This window comes from Tamandua tetradactyla, chromosome 7, assembly GCF_023851605.1.
Source record: "Tamandua tetradactyla isolate mTamTet1 chromosome 7, mTamTet1.pri, whole genome shotgun sequence".
NCBI lineage: Eukaryota > Metazoa > Chordata > Mammalia > Pilosa > Myrmecophagidae > Tamandua > Tamandua tetradactyla.
In genome coordinates, this window is record NC_135333.1 from 49519940 (window position 1) to 49544058 (window position 24119).

The following is a 24119-nucleotide window of genomic DNA, read 5'->3' on the forward strand; positions in this document are numbered from 1 at the left end:
TGTCTGCATGAGAACACCTAAAGTTCCAGGAGAGTCTGGGAACAGACATTTTTGCAGTCTTACTATCTTTTCCCTGTGCTTTGTTTGATCTTTGTGAACTTCATCACTCCTGGATTTCAGGCTGGAGATGTTACCACCCTCTGTAATAGGACTGACTGATGATCTTAATCATTTCCTCCCAGAAGTAAGGAGCTTAGCGTCTCATCGCAGTCAGACTCCTTGATCATGTGTTCTGATATCTGGCCCCTTCCCAATACACGCACATACCATGTACAGTACATGAACCATTGGATTAAAGGTCGTAGCTACTGATCTCGCACTGCTTGGTGTGTTTCCCAGCTGCCTTGCATGGCTGTAGCTGGTCATCCTTTCATCTACCAACCTTTCACCTCACTACGCTACCAGCCAAGAGGAGCCAGTGGTGAAATTCTGTTTGTTGTAAGATGTCAGGTGCCCTACCTTTGTGGCAGGAAAACGGAACAAGCTGCCCATGTTGGGGCTGAGTTTGGAGGGCTTTAAGCAGTGAGGTAGCTAAATGACGGGGTTCACCTCTCAGGTGCAGGTGACTTGTAAACAGCTTATTAGAAGTTGTTTTGCCCCCACAAGTCCATCTTGAGGCTGGGTTACTCTTGGAAAAGCATGCTGGAGGATGGGCAGGTGTGCAGTACCCCAAGTTGCACCTGACTAGGCAGCAAAGATGGCTAGAGCTAGAGTGCATCCTTTTTCCAGCATCATCTTAAGAGAGCTCGAGAGAGCCTGGACCTGAGGGGCAGTGAGTCGCTGCAGTCTAGCCAGTGGTGGCACCTCCAAGTTGCAAACCACCTCTCGGTGTGTTGCTCAGGCTCGATGATGTTAAAAGTGGGTCTGCAGAAGGCTGAGCTGTCTTGCCATTCTACCAGGAATTCGTGGGAAATACACGCAAGCAATTAGGTAACTATCAAAAATGATAATACTTTGATTATCCTTTCATCAGAAAAAGAATTTGTTGGTTTTTTCCTTTACTGCCTATGAAAAATAATAGTGTAGACCAGGCAACTTGAAATATTTAAAATCTCAAAAGTCTTTAAAAAATCTTATTACCACATAGCAGTTGAATACTATCTTAAAGTTCCCAGTGAAGTAATGTGTTATTGGGAAATGCTTCTATTTCTCTTTCAGCCTAGTTTTTTATTTCCTCTATTTTTTTGTTTCTTTGCTTCTCAAACAAGGTGATTATTTTCTATAGCCTTGAAAAGCGGCTAAAAAAAGGTCTCAATCCTGGTATATCAAAACCATTTCCTCTATAACCAATTGACTAAGTAAAGTCAACATTTTTTTAGAATATATTCAGAGTAGGTGACTATTTCCAAGTTTGCTTAAGGGGGTTTTTAAACTTTTTCACTTGTAGCTCTTCCTCCCAAACCATCATTTCCAACCTTGCTTTTTCCCTGGCCCGGTCCCACTCCATCTAAATAAATTGCATACTCCTACTAATATTCAGAGTGGGAAAGGGGGCGTACATTATTTGTTCTGTACAAGAAAGGAGAGGTGGTTACAAGAATGTCTGAGAAACAGCGAGAGGCCTAGTGGTTCTGGAGTCAGGGATGGGCTCTTGGTCCACGTGGCAGCATGTCAGGGCTGGTCGTGGCCGTTGTGGAAAGCTCTGCATTCTCCTTGGGGCTGCTCTGCTGTCCCGTCCTGGGTCTGCAGGAAGAGAGCCCAGCCCAGGCTGCCTTTTCTCACATGTCCCCTTTCTTCCCAGGGCAGAATAGCCTGTGCCAATGTCCTCAGTGACCTCTACGCAATGGGGGTCACAGAATGTGACAACATGCTCATGCTCCTGGGGATCAGCAACAAGATGACCGACAGGGTGAGTCCCAGCACTCACCCGGGAGCCCGCCTTCCCCATCCCCACAGCCAGTCTGTATGGTTTCCCGGTTCCTTCAGCCCCACACTTTGGGGTTGTTACCAGAAAGTTCAGATGGGAGTCTGGCCTGCCTGCCTTTTGCAGTGATCACCTGCTTCCCTTCCCCTCCATGCCTGGACCCAACCCAACATTGTACTTGGTTTTGTTTGTATCTTTAAGAAGGCTTAGGCCATCGTAATAGTGCCTCAGTGCTGGCCAAGCCTATGAATTAGGCAGGGTGCTTTACTGTTGATTGTCTGCTAGAGGCAGTGAAGAGGGCCCTGGGGGGAGTGTCTCAATAAGGGGGCTGGGGCCGTTCACACATATTTACTTCTGTTTTATCACCTGGCGACAAGTCTATATCCTTTACCACTATGCCTGTTGTTTGAACCACAGATGACATTTAGACTAGTTTTTTATTTTCTTTTTAAAATACCAAAAACACCAAACAAACGCAAACATTTTTATTTTGATCATTCCGTTCTACATATATAATCAGTAATTCACAATATCATCACATAGTTGCATATTCAGCATCATGATCATTTCTTGGAACATTTGCATCTATTCAGAAAAAGAAATAAAATGAAAACAGAAAAATATTAATACATACCTTACCCCTTACCCCACATCCCTTTCATTGATCACTAGCATTTCAAACTAAATTTATTTTAACATTTGTTCCCCCATTATTTATTTTTATTCCGTATGTTCTACTCGTCTGTTGACAAGGTAGATAAAAGGAGCATCAGACACAAGGTTTTCGCAATGACATAGTCACATTGTAAAAGCTATATCATTATACAATCATCTCCAAGGACCATGGCTACTGGAACACAGCTTTACCTTTCCAGGCAGTTCCCTCCAGCCTCTCTGTTACATCTTGATTGACAAAGTGATACCTGTTTAATCGTAAGAATAACCTCCAGGATAACCTCTCGACTCTGTTTGGAATCTCTCAGCCATTGACACTTAATGTCTCATTTCACTCTTCCCCCTTTTGGTCAAGAAGGTTTTCTCAATCCCTTGATGCTGAGTCTCAGCTCATTCTAGGATTTCTGTCCCACATTGCCAGGAAGGTCCACACCCCTGGAAATCATGTCCCACGTAAACAGGGGGAGGGTGGTGAGTTTACTTGTTATGTTGGCTGGAGAGAGAGGCCACATCTGAGCAACAAAAGAGGTTCTCTTGGGGGTGAGTGACTCTTAGACCTAATTTTAAGTAGACTTGACCTATCCTTTGTGGGGTTGTTTCGTATGAACAAAACCCAAGACGGGGGCTCAGCCTATAGCTTTGGTTGTCTGTACTGCTTATGAGAACATCAAGAATTCAACTTGGGGGGGTTGAATTTTCCTCCTTTCTCACCATTCCCTGAAGGGGACTTTGCAAATACTTTTTTATTCATTGTTCAAATCACTCTGGGATTTATCGGGGCATCACTCTGGACAAACCCACAAAATCTCATGTCCTACTCAAGGTTCCATATACTTATGTTGTTCAATTAAGCTGTCTACATAAGTTTTATTAGGAAATGCGCTAGTCAAAATATAAATTTTGTACCAAATAAACATTTTTTGCTTTAGTCTCTCACATAAGTTGAAATTTTAAAATATTAATTACCGTCTATTTTCGGCACCCTGTAGTAATGACATTCCTTTGTTCTTCCTCATGCAAAAACATTTTTAAAATTTGTGCATTTAGTCACTATCATTATACACTCTAGGCATTCCTAGATTATACCATCTCAATCTGTATCATCTATCTTTCTTTTTTATTCATTTGTGCCCCAGCCCTCCTCCCTCTATCATTCTCACATTCAGCTTCATATAGTGTTTAACATAATTGCATTACAGTTAGGTAGTATTGTACTATCCATTTCTGAGTTTTTACATTCAGTCCTGTTGAACAATCTGAATCCCTTCAGCTCCGATTACCCAATAACTTACCCTATTTCTGTCTCCTGATGGTCTCTGTTACCAATGAAATTCTCCAAGTTTATTCACTGTCAGTTCATATCAGTGAGACCACACAGTATTTGTCCTTTTGTTTCTGGCTAATGTCACTCAGCATAATGTCCTTAAGGTCCATCCATGTTGTTACATACTTCATAATTTTATTCTGTCTTACAGCTGCATAATATTCCATCGAATGTATATGCCACAGTTTGTTTAGCTACTTGTATTTAGACTGTTTTTGACAGGTGCTGGTTTTTGAAATCAGTTCTCAGTAGGCCTTTTCCCACCCTAACTGTGTGATGTGGTCATCGTGCAGTGCCATCAGGAGGCTCTCCTGGGCAGAGTTTTGCAGCACCCTCTGTGTATGCCTTGGTTTGATTCCAGCCTAGTCTGGGCAGGCATAGGGACATATAGTAAGCTGGTTTGGGGATTCTTAAGGACTGTTAAATGGCGTGTTTGGTGGACCCAATTGCACTACAGTTTTTGCTTTTTTACTTCTCTCTTGTCTGTGCCTTGTTCGTATTGTAATCCAGAGCATCTTCCAGCCTTTCATAAAATATTCCCTCACTTTTGTTATTCCCTGGCCTGTTTGTACACTTTCAGGGCTTCCTTTAGGATTTTATGATCCTTTTTATTATGTCTACAGATGTAAACCTTCTTTTCTGGATTTTGAACTGAATTGTTTGACTTTTAATTTATATCCTTTTAAACCCTAGGAAAGGGATAAAGTGATGCCCTTAATTATACAGGGTTTTAAAGACGCGGCAGAGGAAGCTGGGACATCAGTCACAGGTGGCCAGACAGTATTAAACCCCTGGATTGTTTTAGGGGGAGTTGCTACAACTGTCTGCCAGCCCAACGAGTTCATCATGTAAGTTGATTTTTGTTTCGTGTCCCTTGATGTGTTAATCCCTTTTTCTCTCCCTCCCTCTCCCTTACAAATCCCTTCAGCAGCTTTATTGATATATAATTCACATAACATGCAATTCGCCTACTTAAAGTGTGTGATTCAGTGGATTTTGGTATATTTACAGAGTTGTGCAGCCTTCATTCTAATGGATTTTAGAACATTTCCATCACCCCAGCAAGGGACTCTGTATCTATGAATCACTCTCCATCTGATTTCCCCTATCCTGAGCTCTTTCACTTAGCTTAATATTTAGCATACAATTTTTACAGTTCATCCATATTGTAGCATGTATACAGGTACATCTCCCTTTTTTTAAGGAAAAAAAGCTTTTTTTTAAAATTTTTTATTTTTAATTTATGTAAAATTGAACATTTTAGAGTATAGAGTTCAGTAGTGTTAATAATTTACAAGGTTGTGCAATCATCACTGTGTAACTCCAAAACATTTCCCTCACCTTAAAAAGAAACTCCGTTCCCATTAGCAGCCATGCCCAAGTTCCCCTTCCCCTATTCCCTGGCAACCACCAATCTACATTCTCTCTGAATTTGCCTAACTGGATATTTCACATAAATGAATCAGCTATGTGAACGTGTCTGGCTTCTTTCACTTAGTATGTTTTCAGGATTCTTTCATGTTTGTTGCTGGATGATAATCCGTTGTATGGATTACATGCCACTGCCTTTTGTGTATCCATCAGTTGATGGACATTAGAGTTGTTCCCACTTTTTGGCTGTCATGAGTAATTGCTGCTGTGAACATTCCTGTACAAGGTTTTGTGTGGACATAAATTTTCAGTTCTCTGGAGTGCATGCCTGGAGTGAAATTGCTGCATCTTCTGGTAACTGCTTAACATTTTGAGGCTCTGTATATCTTCTTTGGAGATGTTTCTCTCAGGGCACAGGTAGACACTTTCCATGCTTGATGTCTTGTTATAAAAAGCCATCTTATTCTAGTTTCTGAAGAAGTAGAAAGCCAGCTTCTTTTACTTATTTTTTTTAACAGGTAACATGTTCATGTGGTTTAGAATTGAAAAAGCATAAAAAGATCCATCTGCAAAATCCCTCCCCTATCCTTCAGTAGCCAGTATCTCTTACAGAGGCAACCATCTTTACCAGTCTTGTGTATTTTTAACCAGTCTACTATTGGCATATAGATTATTTTAAATTATTTTGGCATTACAAATAGTACTCCATTGAATAACCCAAGGCATAGGTCGTAACGGTTAGAAAATTCTTAAAATAGAATGACTAGATGAAATTGTACATGCACTTGTAGTTTTGTTAGGTGTCTCCAGATTGCCCTTCACAGAGGTTTGACCAGTTTATGTTCCATCAGCAATGAATGAGTGCTGGTTTCCCACATCCTAACCAACCCAATGTGTTAACCATCTTCTTGTCTTTGCAAGTCCATTGGTTTTAATTTGCATTTATCTTCTGAGTAAGGTTGAACATAATTTTTTTATGTTCCTATCTTTTATCCATTTTTTAATTGTGGAAACTCTTTAGAGACATTTTCTGGCAACTTTCCTCTTAAGGATCTTGCATTTTACTCACGTTAAGGTTTTATTATCCTCTCCTTTATGTTGGGAGCTCTCAAATTTTCTACTTAGGTGGGGCAAAAAACTAAAGTCCATCTGTCTCACTCATTCCAGCTTTCCATTAGAAAAAGAACTTAACAGTAGTAAAAAACTGGAGTGACAAAAATAATAAAACAAACTTCTGTGAAATTTTTTGTCAACAGCATGTGTGTTTACTTTGTAAAAAATGAATGTGATTATATTTTGTAAAATAATATCCATAAGCATAAAAATAACCCAATAATTTTATCACATTTAGCATGTTGATAATGTTGTATCAATTCATATGTTGCACGTAACCAGTGAAATGCAAAAATATATTAGCTTTGGGGTGCATGGGTGGTTCAGTGGTAGAATTCTTGCCCACCATGCAGGAGACCTGGGTTTGATTCTTGGCCCATGCACTCAAAAAAAAAAAGAGAGAGAGAGAGAATTCAACAAATAGTATTGCACTAATGGACTGTTCACACAGAAAAAGAATGAAATGTGACCCCCCCATCACACAGCATACAAAAAAAGAGTAGATTTGCTTTAAGGTGTGGGTAATTCAGAGTTGAATTGAAAGACCTATGTATTAAGATCTAGGTTTTAGGAAATGAGTTTCCTAAATGTTGTCACAGAATTATATTTTTCAAAGCTAACAGTGGATACAAATATTATAGAATTAGTTGGGGAGCTAACGTTTTTTTTCATTTTGAAATACTTTCAGATTTACAGGGGAGTTGCAAATATAATAAAAAAATTCATACAGAGAACTCTAATTTACCCCCACCAATACACCCAGATCTGACTTTTAACATTTTGTACATTTGCTGTATCATACTATATATCTTCTGAACATTTGAGAGTAGATTGTACATATCCCGTTCCTTGACCATTAATACTTCATGTATATTTCCCAAGAACAGATTTATGAAACCACTTTGAGTATATTTTAAAATTTTCAGTCTACATTGAGTTTTTATCGTATGTCCCAAGAATGTCCTTTAGGACCTTTTTCTCCTCAATTATTAGGTTCAGTCTAAGATTATTTATTGCATTTAATTGTCACTGCCTTTGTAGTCACTCTTTTAATTTTTTAGTTGTGGTAACATACATGCAACATGAACTTTCCCATTTCAACCATTCCAAGTATATTATACAGTTGGATTCGTCACATTTACAATGTTGCACTACCCTCACCACCATGCATTTCCAGAACTTTCCCATCCCACGCAGAATCCCTGCGCCCATGCTGCCGTGAGTCCCCATCAGTCCTACCCCTAGTAACCTGTTCTCCATTTTCTTTGAATTTATATATCCTTGCTCTTTCATATAAGTAGAATCATACACTATTTATCCCTTTTGTCTGGCTTATTTTAATAACAGCATGTCTTCATGGTTCATCCGTGTTTACATATGCACAAGAACTTCATTCTAACGAATTGTATGTATATACCACATTTTGTTCATCCAGTCATCTGTTCATGACACAGGTTGCTTCCATCTTTGGGCAATTGTGAATAATGCTGCTATGAACATCAGGGTACATACAAATAACTGTTCATGTCCTTCCAGTTATTTTGGGTATATACCTAGAAGTGAGATTGTGGGGTCATATGATAGTTCTATCTGAGGAACCGCAGTGGCTACACCACTTTACTTTCCCATCAACCATGTACTAAGGTTTATATTTCTCCACAGCCTCATCAGCACTTTATTTATTTTTTTTTAATAGTAGCCATTTTGGGTGGTAGCTCATGTGGCTTTGATTTTCATTTTCCTAATGGCTAACAGCGTTGAACAGCTTATATGTGCTTATTGGCCATTTGTTTATCTTCTCTAGAGAAATGTCTATCTGAGTCTTTTGCCCATTTTCTTGGCATTGATTTTTAAATCTGTGCCTTTGGCTTTTAATCGACATAGATGAGTATTTGAGGGATGGATGGCTATGTGGACAGCTCCTGACGAGGCAGTTCAGCCTCTGGGACAGGCAGGAGTGGTAGACATTGGTACTGATACAAGCAAAATAGGAGTTTTCTTGGGGGTGGGGGTTAGTCTTTTTATTTTTAAGGCTGCCATTTAGCATTTGCCTTCTGTCTTTAGGACAGGGACCAACCAGGTAGCCTGGGTGCCAAGTAGGAAACTCATTATCGGTCAGTCTTGGAGTTTGAGGGCCTTGGATACTGAAATTACCAAAGTGTTAGACCCACAGAATGGAGCCAAGTCTCACATGGGTCGAGAAATCCCACCTCAGGCTCTAGCCTATCAGTGATCATAAAAAAGCCGTCTTTGGACTATAGTGGGTCTGTTTTGAAAGTTACGTGTGTACAGGCACATGACTGAAGGCGCAACTGGCTAAAGGAAAACTCAAGCCTGCTGAGGCCTTTGAAGGCTAAATGGTTTGCTTTTCTGCGTACTTTTTTGGGGCAGCCAGTAGGTAATTGGCCCAAATATTTAAATTTGTGGGTGTTTCACTTTCTTCTAATGTTTGGATTCAGCAGTAGCACCAATTGCAATGGCAGGGTGCTTGTACACCGTGCTATTTGGCTTAAATTTAAGAGTTGTAAAAACAAATATGTTGTAAACACAATTTTCCTTGCCTATTTTAAGGATAATGAACTTATTTCTTTGGTTGATTTGACTAAAAAATGCCCCTCTTCTCCTCAGGCCAGATAATGCAGTGCCGGGAGACGTGCTTGTTCTGACCAAACCCCTGGGCACACAGGTGGCCGTGGCTGTGCACCAGTGGCTGGACATTGTGAGTGACAGGTTGGGGGTGAGGTCTCAGAGCCGCTTTGGGGGGAGGTCTGAGGGTGGTGGGGGGTCGTGCAGTCTTCAGGGTGGTGGTGGGGGGTGGTGTCTAAGAGTCGTGGGAGACTGTGAGGTCTTAGGGCCATGGAGGGGCTTGGGGACTTTGTTGGAGGCTTTGGAGAGAAGGGCCATTCACCTTGTGTGTCAATTCAGAACATGCTTCATCCACTTTGCTGGAGTACACTGTTCCCCTCTGGATGTGTTTCAAATTGTTTTAACATTTGTCCCTTCTAAATGTTGTTCAGATTGCATTTTAAAAACAAGGCCCCGGTTTTACTATCAGGGAGTTTGGTGTTGGTCAAATCCTCTAGAAATCCTAAGAGTTGTCCTTATTGTATTAAGTGAAAGTTTCGTGTATGGAGTGCTTGACCTAGGTGTGCTCTGCTGGGGGCTTCAGAGGCTTTATATAAAGAGGATTTGGGAGGTGGGGGCTCAGGCTTAGCTGTTTATTTGGTGCTAAGAGAGTTTCATTTTTCACACCTTAAACATCACCAAAAAATAATGAGGTTAATTTGTGCAGAGTGCGATGTTGGAGGTATAAAGCCAGGGTTATATAGACATTTCAGATTATTTTATTCAGTGGGGTTTTTGGTTGTTTTTGTTTGGTAGCTTTGTCTTTTTCTACTGATTAGTAACTCAGAATACATTGATGTATAATTCTTTTATGGAGAATGAATCTAGAATATGAAGATATTTCTCCTGAGTCACTTTTCCACTGAGCCATAATCGTATTTTAAGATTTCTTCCATTGCTGTAACAACTCACAAATTAATAAGGTTGTGGTATGTCTTCACATGTCTTGGTGCTTTTAATTTCTACCACTGTCATCTGTTCTGAGAAATAGCTGATAAAGAAGAATAAATAATTTTATGTTATTCATCAACCAGATGTACCTAAGCTTGATATAGCAGAGGAGAGAAATTCTCTCAGGCTGCCACATTCTTTAGTCATTTTCCCTCCTTAACCAGGGAGAACAGAGGTTTCCATCAAGTGTTACCACTGGTAAATTGATGGAAAAATTGCAGGTAACAATACACAGAGTTGTCTTCCAACACGGCCGCCCAGGTTGGAGTAACAGCAAAGAGGCCGAGGGCAGGCTGGGCAGAGGGGTGCCACAGGTGAGGGCTCAGGATCCTTCTCTTCCCTCCACCCCCAGCTCCACACCGCCTCTTCTTTTTCACCTGTTTTTTTTTTTTTTTTAATTCTCAGAATTGAGAAAAGTGAATTCCAAAAACCATGCAATAGCATCCTTGTATAAAGGTTAGAAATAATCAGCTAGTATACTGTGTACATATTACTATGTGAGATTATATGTTTAAAGGGAGGAGAATGAATTTGGGATAATAGTTTCCTCTGTGGGACAGACAGGGAAGCTGGCAGGAGGGAGGAGAACATAGCAGGCTTATGTCACTGCTGAAGGCTAATGGTTGTGCTGGACAATGGGTTAATGGTGTCTTTATGTTATTAAACCATCAGTGGGCAAAGAATGTGGGCCCTTGGTGGCTTCACCGGGCATCATGCCTGCCCAGCTCTCCCATCCTTGCACAGGCTTTCCCCTTTCCGAGACATGTAATGGGCAGGAGAACTCCTTTGCTAGAGTGTAGGATCAAACTCAGGAGAGCCCTTAATCTCCTTGCTTTTGTGATGTCCTGTGTGGTCCCTAGGGCAGCTGAAATTGTTTTTGCATCCATTTAGCCATCGAGGCTTGATCCCAAAATTCTGTTAAAGTCAATGAAAGTGTAATAATCATATGAAAAGTGTAGGCATCAGCCTCACAGGAGATGGACAGGCGAGCCAGAGAGCAGGCAAAGCTACTAGGTTTTGATTCACACCTGGCTAGGGGGAGCAGCTGTGCCCAGTGCCAAACACCCCTGAAGCCTGTACCATGCAGCGTGGTTTATGTGTCCAAGGAACTGCAGGCTTTGGTTCCTGAAGCCCAGGTGCCGAGCAGGAAAGGCGCATGTGTCTAGCAGACACCCAAAATGTAGTCACAGACCAAAAAACACCAAACATAATTTTTGTCCAAAATTAGAAAAATAAAATTCACCAGAGGATGTCTAAGAAAAATACACTCTTTGGTCAGTGGTTAGCAGTAAAGATTAATCACGTTTTCCCCTCTCTTCTCCCTCACCTCTGTTCTTAATTACCAGCCTGAAAAATGGAATAAAATTAAACTAGTGGTCACCCAGGAAGATGTAGAATTGGCATACCAAGAAGCAATGATGAATATGGCAAGGCTCAACAGAACAGGTACAGGGGCCGGGGACTCTTCTGTTAGTGGGTCGGCAAATTTCCTGGGAGGGGCCCAGATAACTACATGTTTTAAGTTTTGCAGGCCACACACTGCATATTGTTTTTTGGGTGGTGGTGTTTTTTAACATTTTTTACGTTTATCTATAAAAATGTAAAAAGCCATTCCTGGGTGGGAGCCTACCAAAACAGGCGGTGGGCTCGCTCCCATTGATGCCCATGCACTGCGTGCATGTTCCAGCAGAAATGAGCGGTAAATGTGACTTGCGTTAGAGGAAACAGGTGACTCAGGACTAGCCTGAACAGTGTGCCTCAATAGGTCATAGGTGATTTTTACCAACATGCTCTGAATTGCAGTGCTCAGGTCATATTTTCTCTATCCTTCTGTCATTGTGGAGAGTGCTGAATTCCTCTGTGCCCCAACCAGTTAAGATGAAAAAGATGTTTCTCTAGCAGTAGAAGTATTTGTCTTCTGTTAATTGAAGGTGTTAACATTACTGTATTTTTAATTGCTGTGTTTATGTATATAAATGAGTAATTATATTGATGTTATCATTTTTACCATTACATTTTATTTCAGTCCTAGCTTATTTATTTATTTATTTATTTTTATTGTGAAAAATGCCTGATATACAAAAAAAAAGACCAATAAATTTCAAAGTACATTTTAACAGTAGTTATAGAACGTATTTCAAAGTTTGGTATGGGTTACAGTTCCCCAACTTCAGGTTTTTCTTTCTGGCTGCTTCAAAACACTGGAGACTGAAAAGAAATAACGATGTAATGATTCAGAGTCTTACTCATTTGTTAAATCCTAACTTCTCTGTTATAATTCCTCCTCCTCTGCTCCATCTCCCAGTCTTTAGGGGGATTTCGGTTATGTGCATTCTAACATTTTTCATATTGAAAAGGTGTGTCCACAATATGGGATGGGGATGAAACTAGTTGTTGGAGATACTAACACCTCTGTGTTTCAGAACTTATCTGGCCTAGGAACCATCTGAGGGTTTCTGAAAAAATAAACATAGTGTGTGCAACTTTTGTAGCATCTCAGAGCCCTGGGTATTCTTTAGGGTTAACAGGAATGATCTTGATTGGAGTTTGGCAAGCCATGCTAATTAGCAATGTCTAGCTGAAGAGTGGCCTCTAGAATAGCCTCTCAACTCTATTTGAATTCTCTTAGCCATTGATACCTTATTTTGTTTTCCCTCTTATTTCCCTCTTATTTCTTTTCCTTTTTTTGGTCAGGAAGGCATTATTGATCCCACAGTGCCAGGGCAGTCTCATCCCTGAAGAGTCATGTCCCACGTTGCCAGAGAGACTCGTACCCCTGGACGTCATGTCCCATGTAGGGGGGAGAGTAATGATTTTAGTTGTAGAGTTGGGCTTAGAGAGAGAGGCCACATCTGAGCAGCAAAAGAGGTTCTCTGAAAGTAACTCTTAGGCATAATTATAGGTAGGCTTCGCTTCTCTGCTGCAGAAATGTTTCGTTAAGAGCAAGCCTCAAGATCAGGGGCTTGGCCCACTTAACTTGGGAGTCCTTGAGAGAATATCAGGGGTTTCCCAGGTGAGAAAGTTTAATAGTTACATATTTTTTCCCAGTCCCTCAAGGGGCTTGGTCTATTACCTATTTTTTTATTTTTTTAAATGGGCAGGCACCGGAAATCGAACCTGGGTCCTCTGGCATCACAGGCAAGCATTCTTTAATTATCTGCCCAACATACCTGGGATGTATCCAGGTATTACATTAAGCTATACAGAATTACAAGCCCTCGATCCCATTCTGGGTTCCATGTGCTTGGGGTGTTCAGAACAGGTTAAGTTAGATTGTGTGCTACAGAAAGTTTAGGCTTAGGACAAAATAAAGCTCTCTTCTTTTGATCTCATATAGTAGATAAAGTTCTAAAATACAGACACTGTCATCCTTTACCCTGTATTCTGATTTACCTTAGTCCCAACAAGATTGGCTTTGTTCTTTTCTCTAATTGAAGCCTGATCCTTTTCTTTTTAACAGTTGTGTATAGCAATGCTACCTTACAGAGCTGCACAGCTCCAATTCTGAGTCTTAGGTATCACACTAGTCCCAGCTTCTTAATGCTGATAAAAAGTAATAATAATTAATTACTACCATTTATCGATAATTATGATGTGCCGGGAACTTGACATACTTTCTCATTTAATTCTTACAACAATGTTATAAGGTAGCTACTGTCATCCTCATTTGTTTGCAGAGAGGTTAAGTAACTTGTCCAGCCAGGGTCACACAGCTAAGAAGTTATAGACCTAGGATGTGAAACCAGAACTATCTCTGCTTGTAATACTTCTAAGATTGTATCCTACTCCATCACTCATGATTTATTGTGAACTTGAGGCTTTGTACTTGGTCATTGAACAGTACTTTTCAAAAAGCTAAAAAGTTTAAAAGCAGTTTAAAATAAAATAGGAAAGATTCAAGGGCCAGAACTCATCTTGAAAGCAGCAAGGCTTGCTAAGGGAATAGTTTGATCTAGTGTGAGCATCTTATGCTCACTGTTTTTGTTGGCCTCCACACATGTATAGAAAGCATCAGGTGTTTTTTAAGGATATATATATTTTTTTCTTTGCATGATCGGGCACCGGGAAACGAACCCAGGTCTCCAGCATGGCAGGGTGAGAATTTTGCCTGCTGAGCCGTCGTCTCACTACCCAGGTGTTTCTATAATTAAAATGGAAACACTTGTTTTTGAAGCTTCTGTCATGCCAGAGGAACAAAGAAGCATTTAGTGTGTAGGTTGCCCTGTGTAAGTGATATGGAGGCAAACAGGAATTTTGTATGTAAGCTACAAGAGGGCATGGAGTTTTGTGTTTTGGTTACTGCAGCATCCACAAAGCATGAAGGAAACGTGTTCGGTGTTCATTAACTATGGATTGAACCTGTGGATTTTATGTACCTCTCAACAGGCATTTCTTTGGGTTCTTCACAGGAGTTTCCTTTTCAGGCTCATCCCAGTGGCTGGGATCTGTGTCCCCCTTTACAGAAAGGGAAATACATGTAAGGAGTGTGCCCTGCAGGCCCCACATCTGTTTAACTCCAGAAGCACTGCCATCTACATGCACTAGTGATGAGAGCGTATACATGGTTTTTATTCTGGAAACAAATTTCTGTCTCTGACATCATTAATCATGTTATATTTAAGGACTTGAATTGTGATGGCACCTATAGTAGAATTTCAAAGATACCTAAGATGAAGTTCAAGATATATGTGAAGTTCAAGAATCTTGTACTAAAAATAATCACTCTTCAATTACTTTCTTAGGATCTTCTGAGCTAGAAACCAAAAATTGATTTTCTTGTACTTTTCTTTTTAACTTCTTTCTTTTTATTCTTCAGCTTCCCCCAAATGACTTTGAACCAAGTATATGTAATATTTAAGCCATGAAGTCTTCAATCATTTTTAAAATGAAGTTTTGAGCTAGAGGATCTTAAGCAATCTTACTTGATACTCTGATTTTTAAGTAATATTTATAAACTTTAAAAATATGAAGAGTTTTCTTCCAACATTAATTTATCTGACTTTTCCCCTTTTTATAAAAAAATTAGATATCGGATAGATTAAAAGAATTTTATAAAATATGTGAGGGCTTAAGGTCCCAGGTGCCACTATCTCTGTAAGAAACAGCTTGGCCTTAGAAGCCCAGGGCCCCCAGATCTGGTCTGCGCTATCCCCATTCTGGGGTACCCATTGTTGTGAATTGTGTGAATTCTCTTGAATTTTGAAATATTTTAAAATATCACATAGGATTGTGTCCCTAAACAGTGAATTAGTTTTGTATCTTTTTTACCTTTATAAATGTGGAATCATGCCTGTATCTCTGTGCTTGCTGTTTTAGTCCAGCATTTCATGTTCCTAACTCTTTGCCCATTGTGTAGCTGTGGTTCCTTTTCACTGCTGTGCAGGTTTCCACTGTACTGCCAACTCACTGCCCTGTTCTTGAAGGATGGACCACTGTGATCTCTTCTTGTACAGGGCTTTTGGCACTCATGCCTAAAAGGTGGTCTAGATGGTGCCAAATTCTTTTTCAAAATGGTTATACCCCACAGGCTACAATACTACACTGCATTTACAGTTTTTAATGTATTTTTTTCTACTGTAAAAGAAATTCATGCTTATTGTAGAAAACTTAGAAAATGGAGAAAAGTAGAAAGCAATTGTCTGTAGTCCCACTACCTAAAACAGCTTCTGGTAATATTTTGTGTATTCTTGCAGGATTTTTTTCTTTGCTTACTTGGGGTGGAGTTGTGTTTTACTGGTGTTTTAAATTAGTAGTCATAAACTTTATATGTATTGGGAATCTGCTTTTATCAATTTACTATCATTAAATTCTTTTCCATATTATTACGCAAATCCTAGTACATAATTTTTGGCAGCTAGGGAATATACCAGAGAGATATAGTTAATTTACCTTTTGCCCACTTTAGAATAATTCGTTTTTTTTCTGAGTTCTAGGAATAGTTCTTAGGACATAGTTAGTACTTTATAAGTTGAATTGTACTTATTTAATCGTATATCCTCAGATATGCTTTTCATGTAAAGCCCAAGCATTCGTTAGTGTTTCTGCTCTCCCTGTCATGCATACTGTTTAAGAAACCTTTTTGTTCTTTGAAATTAATTAGTTTAACAGTGAGAAAGTGATTGGCAGTGGCTTTATTTTTGTGCATCTGGATTATTGGTTGGCTTATATTTAAGTATTTTGAGATACTTATTTTTATTTTTGTACATTGTTGGCAGCAATGCGAGATGACAGAGGTGTAGTTGGCCATATCTAGCAAAATTTACAACACGTTTTCCTTTTGACCTGGCCGTCCCACTTATTAGAATCTATTCCAGAGCTGCAGAGACCAAAATAAGAAATGACAGTTGTGATGGCTGTCAGTGAACACTGTTACAATTGCAAAAGAGAAGAAACAAGATGTCTGTCAGTAGGGCACTGGCTGAATTATCTTCACATACCTACAGTGGAGTGCTTGCTACACAGCTAGCTGTAGAAAGGAACGAGAAAGATTTGTGTGGCTTACTTCAGGATACAGTCAAGTAAAAAAAGCAAGGGACAGAAGTATGTATACTTAATGCTGCATTTTGTATATTTGTGTACAGGTATGAATTCATAATGCGTATTATATTATACTTTCAGAAAGAAGCAATGGAAGAATACACCATGAACGAGTAAATGGTTACATATAAGAGAGAGACATAGGTCCTGTGAATGTGCTTTGTTTTATAGGTTTGACTATAAAATAAGCTTTATATAGTTATATACAAAAGGAAAAATGGAAACCAAGTTGAAACCAATGAATTAACCATATGTCAAATTGGTGGCAAATCCAAATGGGAAGAGTTTCTTCAAATCACTTTGGCCTGGCATTTTCAGTATATGTCCAACTAAGATTTTAAGAATAAAAATCAAGTGGGCCAAGCCAAAACTGTAATTGTTCATTTAAACTTCAGTTTAATCAATGAAATGGATTTAACCAATCAGCGTGAATTCAGGATTTTTTCTTTATTTCTGGCCCTGCTGGCAAGGCCTCAAAACAATAAACTTCTCTGATACCTAGATTTAGATCTCAAGATACCAGTTCCCACTGAAAGCAACCAGAACTCTTTGGAGATGTGATTGCGGCTTGCCAGAGGCACGAAATATAAAAGATAAGCCGGGGGTTTCCTGTGCCTGGAAGTGAAGTAGTTGTAGTGGCCAGTGGTGTCTTCTTGTTGTGTTGTCACAGTTTGAAGGTGTTTCCATCAGTCAGTGAGGGGCCAGCTCTAATATCAAAAGAAGAATTACTGCGATCATCTGCAGTGTATCCAATGCAGAAAAATTCCCTGAGATATAGTGGTAAGACTTTGTTGGTCACCTCTGGCAGTTAGGGCATGAGCTCATTCTGAAAATAAGTAAAAGAAAGTCCCAGGTTTTTTTTTTTAAGTTCTTTATAGAAGAATCACCCCTAATAAGTGCAAGAAAAATGATTGAATTACAAAATTACCATTTTTGTTGCCCCCTTAAATGAATGAACCTTAGCAAGTATTGTCAATGGCTACCAGTATTGTTGGGTGAAAGGGTCAGGGGGAGCTTCAGAGTCATCCTCTGAATCCAAAGAGCGATTTTAGCATCACTAAAACTAGGAGCACCAGATGTCCCTGTTGATAAAGTCAGCCTCCATGAAATGAACCTGCATCACATGAAGCCTCAGACTGCTGCTGTGTGAGAACCGTGTAGGAGCTACATCATGTTCACGCAGGGAAAACAATTAGCCCAATCCAGGATTAGTAAAGTCTACAGAGCAAGTGACTTTTTCTCTAATAAATAAATGGCGTGAGGGGAAAAAAAAGGAGGAGGAACTGTCAAAAATGAAGAGATTTGGAGACATCGACCAAATGTAACATTGATTTTGTTTTTGCAGTAGCAGTATTGTGGTTAACAAATTTTTATCTTGCAGCGATACCCACCAATGATAGAACTGGGATTTGCTTTAAAATTCTCCGTACCTCCCTTCTCACAACCCCCCAGTAGCAGGCAGTGGTAGATGAAACCCCAGCAGAAAGTGGGAAAGTTAAAGCTGGGCATCATTAGGTGCAGGAGACAGCATTATAGCATGCTAGTTTCTCTGCTTCTGTGTCTGTTTAAAAATTCCCATTATAAAAATGAACAATAGTTAAAAATTCCAGTCCTGTAGAGGGAGGAAGTTGAGGTACTGATTGCTTGTAATCGTAGAGTCCCCGTGGCTGACTCCGGCTTTGTATTGTAGCTGGGAAGAGCTAAAGGGTAGACTGTGTCTTCATTAAATGTCCTGGATGACTGCACTGGCCTCATACGTGAGCTGTGCAGATGTGTTCATTGAACAGTTATGTCTGGTCACTTCGCCATTATGCTTGACCAGAAATTTTCTTCTCCACCTCAGTTGTCCAGAATGCACTTGAGGCAAAGGGAGAAAACATGCTGAAAAACACACTCCAGAGCATTTCTGTATCCTAAGGCCTTTCAGGAGAAGTTTTTCTTTATTTTTTATTTTTATTTTTATTGACAAATCATACACTATGGTGTACAGTCAGTGGCTCACATCATCACGTAGTTGTGTGTTCATCACCATGATCATTTTTTAGAACATTTGCATCACTCAAGAATAAGAAATAAAAAGGAAAAGTTCATGCATACCAGACCCCTTACCCTTGCCTCGCACTGACAGCCAGTTATTCCAGCTACCCAATTTATTTTACCCCCCATGCCCCCTATTATTTATTTATTATTCACATTTTTTTACTCATCTGTCCATACCTTGAATAAAGGGAACATCAGACACAAAGGTTTTCACAATCACATGGTCACATTGTAAAAGTTTTATCTTCAAGAAACATGGCTACTGGAACACAGCTCTACATTTTCAGGCAGTTTCCTCCAGCCTCTCCATTACATCTTGACTAACAAGTTGATATCTATTTAATGCGTAAGAATAACCTCCAGGATAACCTCTCGACTGTTTGGAATCTCTCAGCCATTGACACTTTATTTTGTCTCATTTCACTTAGGCCTAGTTTTAAGTTGGCCTAGCCTATCCTTTGCAGGAATAAGGTTCATAGGGGCAGACCCTGAGATTGAGGGCTCGGCCTATTGGTTTGGTAGTTTCACTGCTTACGAGAATACCAGAAATTCTCTAAATGGGGAAGTTGAGTATATTCTCCTTTCTCCCCAGCCCCTGAGGGGACCTTGCAGAAACTTTTTCATTCACTGCACAAATCACTCTGGGGTATATCGGCAGCACACTAACCTAGACAAACCAAAAGGAAGGAGGTTTTAAGTCTTACAAGTGAGCCTGGTAGATAGTGATCTCTGGTGAGAACTCTCTGGTTGTGCTTACTGAGAAATTTATGTGGCTGCATGGTTCAAACTGAAATGAGACATCAGCTTTCAGAAGTTCACTCTGATTTTGGTTGAATTTTTAAAGTTAGGTGTTTGTTATCCCCCTTTGCCATCTTCCTGACAAATGGGAAATTTTTAGATAAATGATTAGCTTGTGAAAGACTGAGGTGGGGGAAGCTGGTTTTTCCTCAGAGCTGTCCCTGACCCCACCAGCTAACCTGGCTCCATCTGTCCCCTCTCAGCTGCAGGGCTCATGCATACGTTCAATGCCCACGCGGCCACTGACATCACGGGCTTCGGGATCCTGGGCCACGCGCAGAACCTGGCCAAGCAGCAGAGGAACGAGGTGTCGTTCGTCATCCACAACCTCCCTGTCCTGGCAAAGATGGCCGCTGTGAGCAAGGCCTGCGGGAACATGTTCGGTCTCATGCATGGGACCTGCCCAGAGACTTCAGGTACAAGGAGGAGTGGGCTAGTGAAACTGACAAAGTCCCACGTGCATGAGTGTGACCCTACTTTGGGTGAGGTCTCCGTGGTCCCTTTGGGGCCATGAGCTCATAGTCCCCCACTGTCCTGTGGATAATCAAGCTTGTTGCCGTGCTTTCTTTTTTGATGTAAGAAGAAATGTGGTGGGAGGGTGCAGGAAAAATGTAGTCATTACTCAATTTTCATTGGAAACTTAACTCTTGAAATAAGCCAGTTGGTTACATTGGTAAGAAATGTCTAAAATTGCTGCTTAGTAATGAAGTACTAGATTATGTCTCCTGAGTGCCATTTTTCTTTTTGCCCCATTTTTCTCTTTTCCCCTTTCGTTGACTCTTCTGCTTCATCTTTCAAGTCTTCATATATATGTGTGTGTGTGTGTGTGTGTGTGTGTGTGTATTTCAGTTTCTCTCATTTCTATTTTCTACCTTTTATAACCAGTGGTTTTCTACTCCAGCAAAATAGTAAAGCTATCTGGGGATATAGAAAAGATCCATGCTGAGATTTAATTGGTCAGGGGTAGTCTGGGCATTAGCAATGATGAAAAGCTCCCAGATTCTGGGGATGGACAGCCCAGGGTAGCTGCAGGGAGTGTGCAGGCCTCAGACAGGGAGCCAGGCCCAAGAGAGGGCCTTCAACTTCTTGTTTATCAGAAACAATCCTCTAAAGGATGCTCCAAGAGGGCAGAGATTTTTTCCCATTTGTTCAGTCCTGATGTCTGAACCTACTGGGCAATGAATAAATATTGAATGAAGTAACTATTACCAGCAAATCAGAAGTCAAATCTGTTCTTTATTCAGAAATGAGAAGTTTGTATTTTTTTGTTTGTATTTTTTTCCATATATATATATATATGAAAATTGGGTAAGAGCAGCCTGCAGAAAGACAGGAACGAATTGGTGACTGGGCTTGATCTGGGCAGGAAGTTTTGAGAAGGATCAAGGTTAGAGAAAGGGCTCCCAAAGCGTCACAGCTCACCCCACTCTCTTTCCTTTGCTAGGAGGCCTTCTGATCTGTTTGCCGCGCGAGCAGGCTGCACGGTTCTGTGCCGAGATCAAGTCCCCCAAGTATGGGGAAGGCCACCAGGCATGGATTATTGGGATTGTGGAGAAGGGCAACCGTACGGCCAGAATCATTGACAAGCCTCGGATCATCGAGGTGGCCCCGCAGGTGGCCACCCAGAACGTGAACCCCACGCCTGGCGCCACCTCCTAATGCTGGCGTCGCAGCTCTCTGGTTTTGTTTTTACATAGATCTATTCCTTTGCCATTACATCAATTAAAGACTGTAAACCACAAAGATCTCGTGTCTCCACAAGGTGACTTTAGGTCGATTCGTGAGTGGATACAATTAATAAAATAGAGCCCATCGCCTTCTTTTCCTGTTACATTAACTGAAGATGCACCTAATCTTGAGGCAGCTTCTGAGTTGAGAATTATATTGTTATCCAATACTGTTGATTCATTTTGAATCTTTAGACACTTATCTCTTGCCGATAGGCTCTTTCAAAGGTGCTTTCACATGGCACAGACATTACCAAGGGTAGTGTCGACCGTAGTTGGTGGCTTTTCATTTTATGTCTGTTTATTGTTCTAAGTCTGATTTGTTTTTCGCTGTCTTGAACGGTGTCCTAGAAAGAGAGAACCAGCCAATGACACTGTGGTATCCCAGTAGTAGGAGAGCTGCACGAGTCCACGAGTCTTATGTTCAGGAGCATCTCCATCCCAGGACACTACCCACTAGTGCTTTCAGTCACACGGGGCAAGTGCTTCACTCTGCATGGAAAGCACTTTGAAGACAAAAAAGAAATTTTATTTCTTTTTGTTTTTGTAGCCTTCCAGGTATTTGCAGTAATATCAATAACTGTTTTCCTTACTGATGGCAAAAAAGGATACTTTTTGCAATGTAATTAGATGTTCTATAGTGCAACAAGGAATTGCCCTTCCGAAGGGGGGTTCATGTATAATACTCATTTACAATTACAATTCAATATATAATTAACTACACAGATAATTTTTAAATATAATCAATAATAAAGACTGTCTGTGGATGGTAGTGTTTAATACATTTTATATTTTGTATAGTGATTTCAGGCCTTTTGTTTTCTTAAAATCAGCAGCTATTTAGCCTAATTCTCAGCATTATTTTGTCCTTCACGCCAATACTTTTTTTGTGCACGCTTCTTGTGATCTGTTAAAATCTGCATTGCCAATTTTGCAGCTTAAACTTGTTATTCAAATAAATATTTAATTTTTTTTATTGATCTTGTATAATCAGATGCCCCTTTTAGTATTATTTTAGAAGTGTTGGGAGGATTTTGCCTAAAGTACAATTTATTGGGGGAAAACTAGATTTTAGTTTTATAAAATTTGTCTTTCATGGGACCTATATTTTTTCTTGAATTAAATTTTGTAGTTCTAGAACAAATAGGTGATCTACAAAGGTGTTTTATCGGTGTTACTTACAAGAGGCTTCCTTATATTTTGGCCTACTCAACAATTATGGGGTTCCTGTTAACCAAGCACAAGCACTGGATCCTTGAGGGTCTGTCTTCATGAGAAAAAGTGCCCTGTCTCTGCAAGTTTCCTAATGCTTCCTGCTTCCAAACACTGGAGCTGCCTAAACCAACTTCTTGCCAAAGGAAACCGCCGCTGGGAAGACAGTGCTCCCTTAAGCTGTGGCCTCTTGGAAGGATTGGGCAACAGCCTTTACATTGATGAAGCCACACACATGGTGTGCAGGACATGGGCTGCTACAGAACTGAAATTGATTGGACATTTTATGGGAATTTATGCAGATATTGGTCCTCAAAAGCTACAAACCAGTGATCAAAATAAAATGTGTTGGAAACCTCTGAGTAAGATCAACATACTGTTGAGCATTTTTTCTGATACATCCAAAGAGTCTAGTGTTCACTAAATGTGAGCTCCTTTCAGTATAACTGAGCGCCGATGTTTTCCTGGGTGGCAGGCCTGCAAAGGGAAGTGGGCTAAAGGTGTGCACTGCAGAAATCATTAACTTGAAAATGTTGGGTGACTTGAGGTCCAAGTAATTCACATGGTCCCAGGGTGTTTCCCAGAAGGTGGTTCAGGTTAACCTGCATTTGTCCCCAATGGTGGTCTTCAAAGGCTGATTCCTGGGCATGCCCTAGACATATGGAGTCAATTTCTAGGTGTGGAACCAGGGAACCTGACTTTCAAATAAGCACCCTATACCCCTGAAATTTGGGGACTGCTGATCTAAAGAAGGGTGCAGAGGGCTGGGGGAGGAGGAGGGACTTGCTTTGTTTTTAAATGCAACTTTATTGAAATATATTCACATGACATACAATCATCCAAAATATACAATCAGTGGTTTACAATATCACATTGTGCATTCATCACCATACTCAATTTTGGACCAATTTCATTACTCCAAAAAATAATAAACACGCATAACATCCCATATTCCTTATTCCCCCTATTATTTTTTTGTCTTTGTTTTCTTACTCGTCTGTCCATACACTGGATTTCAGTTGCAAGGTTTATAATCACATAGTCCCACTGTAAAAGCTATGTAGTTTTATACTTCAAGAATCAAAGCTATTGAATACAGTTCAACATTTTTAGGTACTTCCTTCTAGCTATTCTAATACACTAGAAACTAAAAAGGAATATCTACCATATAATGCATAAGAATAACCTCTAGAATGGCCTCTCAGCTCTATTTGAAATCTCTCAGCCACTGAAACTTTAATTTGATTCATTTATCTTCCCCCTTTTGGTCAAGAAGTCTTTCTCAATCCTGTCATACCTGGTGCAGGTTCATTTGTGGGTGGACTTGCTCTTGATGTAATTTTCCAAGTAATTTTCTTTTAAATCTTGCCTATTCTGTTGATTGGCTCTTCTTTGACATCTGGGCTACTGCCCAGCAGAAAAATAATAGCAAAGATCTTGAACCATTCTTGAAAAATAAGGTGATTGTAATTGAGTCCTTAAGTTCCGGGCTGAATCTATGTAGAACATTTTTAAATTCAGCAACCCATAATTAGACAATGATTTGACTTCCTAGAAACACTAAAACTTCACACAAAGGTATACTAATTTATTTTCTTTAAGCTGTGTGATGTCGTTGAATCCACCAGTGTAGTCTGTTAGACTGTGCCATGGTCAGGTTCACATGTCAACTTGGCCAAGTGGTGGTATCTGTTTGGTTGGGCAAGTGCTGGCCTGTCTTGCAATGAGGACATTTCAAAGAATTAAATCATGATCACGTCAGCTACATCCACAGTCGATTCCATTTGTAATCAGCCAAGGGGAGTGTCTTCTGCAATGAGTGATGCTTAATCTAATCACCGGAAGCCTTTTAAGGAGGATTCAGAAGAGACAGGCTCTCTTC

General features: G+C 40.2%; 1 protein-coding gene across 4 annotated transcripts in view; it reads left to right on the forward strand.

Moving 5' to 3' along the window:
- The window catches only part of SEPHS1 (selenophosphate synthetase 1), a 32683-nt gene extending 10084 nt beyond the window's left edge, over window positions 1-22599 (forward strand). For 3 of the 4 annotated variants that reach the window (XM_077169394.1, XM_077169396.1, XM_077169395.1), the window contains exons 4-9: window positions 1742-1849; window positions 4557-4711; window positions 8976-9066; window positions 11270-11369; window positions 19502-19714; window positions 20743-22599. In XM_077169394.1, coding sequence (XP_077025509.1) covers window positions 1742-1849; window positions 4557-4711; window positions 8976-9066; window positions 11270-11369; window positions 19502-19714; window positions 20743-20957 — 882 coding nt within the window. In that variant the 3' untranslated portion in view covers window positions 20958-22599. The remainder of the gene's footprint in view (window positions 1-1741; window positions 1850-4556; window positions 4712-8975; window positions 9067-11269; window positions 11370-19501; window positions 19715-20742) is intronic. The other variant, XM_077169397.1, reaches the window with a different exon arrangement.
- The last annotated feature ends 1520 nt before the right edge of the window (window positions 22600-24119 follow it).